The sequence below is a fragment of the Prionailurus bengalensis genome, chromosome A2 (genome assembly GCF_016509475.1).
Source record: "Prionailurus bengalensis isolate Pbe53 chromosome A2, Fcat_Pben_1.1_paternal_pri, whole genome shotgun sequence".
Taxonomy (NCBI): domain Eukaryota; kingdom Metazoa; phylum Chordata; class Mammalia; order Carnivora; family Felidae; genus Prionailurus; species Prionailurus bengalensis.
In genome coordinates, this window is record NC_057348.1 from 139,904,686 (window position 1) to 139,907,822 (window position 3,137).

Below are 3,137 nucleotides of genomic sequence, written 5' to 3' on the forward strand. Positions count from 1 at the left end.
AAAGGAAAGAGTATGAGAGAGTTCTGTGGGATTGAGAAGGCTGAAAAGGGCTTCCAAAGCACAGGAAAGTCCTACAGGTGATTTTTAATTGAGTACTATGCAACTCTTATATTCTTACCCATTTGAGGAGGACTTTGGACTATGACTGAGCACATATAGAAGAGAATAGAAAATTTAAGCCAATGTAATTCAGATTTTACAAAGTAAGAGGAGTTTCCCAGCTGACCCCTGGGTTATATATCGAAAACCAGCTAAGCCTCAATCTAGGAATCTTCCTAGAAAGTTCTGTCCAATTTGTAGTACGATAGAGAGGCAAGTATCCAACCAATGGAAACTATCTACAATTGACCCAGTTAGGTTGCCAATATTTGGAGAGGTTCTAGGATGAACCCAGACTGGGTCAGTAGTCTACTATTCTGGGAAGAGTATAGTTTCTTGGTGAATGAAAATAAAAGAGGAGTTCATTTTTGACTTGAGTTTTAGCGGAATTAAGGGACAGTATTTGGTAGAGAACCAAATAAGAAAATATATGTCATTGGATAAAGGTTTAGAAGCAGTAGCAGCAGAGAGAGAGAGAGAGAGATGGCAAGACCTTTCTTGACTAAGTTTAGGAAAGTGGATTGAGGGGTTAGCATGGGGAATATTCAGGGTGTGGGCAATAAATTCTTGAGGGGAAGGGATTCATATTAATGCATAAAGTAATTGGCAGTCATGAAAAGGATAAAATAAAAATGCATGAGAAAGTTGGGACCAACATGGTGATTGTGGAAAGCAAATGAAGGAGTGTCATGGAATAGAGAAAGAATTGATTAGAGATAGATGGCTGTGGGATGAAGGAGAATGAGGCTTGCACATATGGTGTATTACTATTACATGGGGGATTGTCAAGAATAATGCTGGTTATTGGTATTAGTTGTGTCAATGCATACTCCCATTTACCCAGGGGTCTTGTTGTACCCTGTGCCTCAGTCAGTCTCTAGGCTCCAGCACCTTATCTTGAAAACTTTTTCAATTTAGGGATGCTCAGCATTAGTTAAGCAGCGTGAATAGAGACTATAGCACAGATGACAGCTCCCCAAGCCCTGAACCAAGACCTCTTATCCAATGAGATACTCATAATAGAGATGAGTAGGGTCAGCAAGTAAGAAGTGAAGAGGACGAGGAAAATGGTGAGAGACCTGAGGGCAGTGGTGTGAGCTTTCATGCTGGAGCTGCAGTGACCAGTGCTATGGTGTTGCATCTGCTCCATGTGTTGGAACAGTGAGGCCATGAGCATGATGGTGGAGGCCAGGAACAGGAGGAAAGGAATAACCAATGCAACCATTAGATGAGATATGGTAAACAAATGGAATGTCTTAAGTCCCTTAACCATAGTGCTGTTTGTAGAGAAACGCCCCACGGTGATTAAGCGAACATTGACACAATTCCTAATAGTTGAAAAGATGATTGACACACAAAAAACCAACAAAGAACCCAGCAACATCCGAGGAACAAATCTCAACATTCTCCACCTCAGCTAGAAGAGGTGGACTGGTAAAGGAAGAGACTTTGACACAGTAGAAGACAGCAAGCAAGCTGGTTAACCAGAAAGTAAGAGTATTAGTAAATTCTCAGGTGATTGATAAGTACCAAAATACATAGTTAGGGTTAAAATAGGAGCAAAAATTGTATAAGTCAGATGCCCACTGTAGACAGAAGCAGCAAATACCCAGGCAGATGAGACTCAAGTCCACCGATGACAGCCTTTTGGCCTGCACCCACTCTGCCCAGCACTGCAAACATTAAGCTCCTCTGCATAATTACTCTCAAGGATTTGAGCACATAGATGGTTATGAAGAAGATAGTGAGCCGGAGGGGCATCATTCTTCCACTCCAAAGTATCTTCTTGGACACGGACTCAAAATCTCTGCAATAATTTCCAGGTAGGGAATAGGCTCCAAGTCCCACTATTGTCTCATGCAAGAAAATACCGCCCTCTGGATGTAAATTTTTCCCAGCTCATCTTTCACTTTGCTATTTTCCTATCTGCAAGATCTGCTTATGCTTTGCTTGCTGGTTTTTTAGCAGGCCCGGATGCAAAGAAATCTGTTTGAATGTTGTTTCCTGCTCCTGAGGTGCCTTGATTATTCCCATAAAAGACATACTTATTTCATAGTCATGCTGTTTATATCTTTATCTGTCTAAGGCATCTTTAACTTATTTTCGCATCTTCTTTAAATGATATCCTCACTTCTTGGGGCGCCTGAGTGGCTCAGTCAGTTAAGCGTCCAGTTTCAGCTCAGGTCATGATCTTACGGTTCATGGGTTTGAGCCCCATCTCGGGCTCTGTGCTGACAGTTTGGAGCCTGGAGCCTGCTTCGGATTCCGTGTCTCCTTCTCTCTCTGCCCCTTCCCCACTCTCTCTCAAAAATAAACAAACAGTAAAAAAAATATTTTTTAAATGATATCCTCACTTCTTTAACCTAAAATTTGAACCACAGGGAAGATAAAGCCTTCACCGTCCATTCATGTCCTGGATAATATTTCTATTCTGCTGAAGGCCATAATAAGGAAAACTTCAGAAATCCTCTCTCCTTGGCTTCCACAGTAGGCTGGAGTGGATGCTATAACCAAAGTGTGAGTGCAAATTAAAAATAACAAAGAAAAGTCCTTACTCTCAGTTTCTACCTGCAATATTGCTAGAATTCCAGACCTTCAAGTACCCTCATCCAATGCATGCCACTTTCATAACTGCCCATTGAGTTCCTGCACTGCACTCCCTACAGTGGTAGGGTGGCATCCTTAGCTGTTGTTCTGCCAATTTCAATGCCTTGAGCCAATGCTTTATATATCTTTGAGAATTGTTCATGTTCCATTGACATCATTGTTTTTTGCCTTCCTACATGGCCAGCTCTTTTTGTCACTGCTGACATTGCTCAAGATGAATAAAGAAGGCCCTCTCACCACTAGTAAAACAATTTTTAAAAATTAGGCCTGTTGAGCAGAGAAGCCAAGAAGCTTTGCTTTCTCTGTTTGGGAGGCTGGAACAATGGAATCACTGATGGTCGTGACTTCAAATGTCTCTGACTGGTATAATCTGGTCCTGTAAACTATCAGCCCTCTGTACGGTACCCATGAATTATTTCTGGAAGTGTCCC

General features: G+C 41.7%; 1 protein-coding gene across 1 annotated transcript; it reads right to left on the minus strand.

The window, feature by feature from the left end:
* Nucleotides 1-743: 743 nt before the first annotated feature.
* Nucleotides 744-1,863, minus strand: TAS2R16 (taste 2 receptor member 16). Its single transcript, XM_043585857.1, is given in 3 exon segments — nt 744-1,528; nt 1,530-1,764; nt 1,766-1,863. Coding segments are annotated over 3 exon segments (828 nt in total). The 3' UTR covers nt 744-1,033.
* Nucleotides 1,864-3,137: the final 1,274 nt, after the last annotated feature.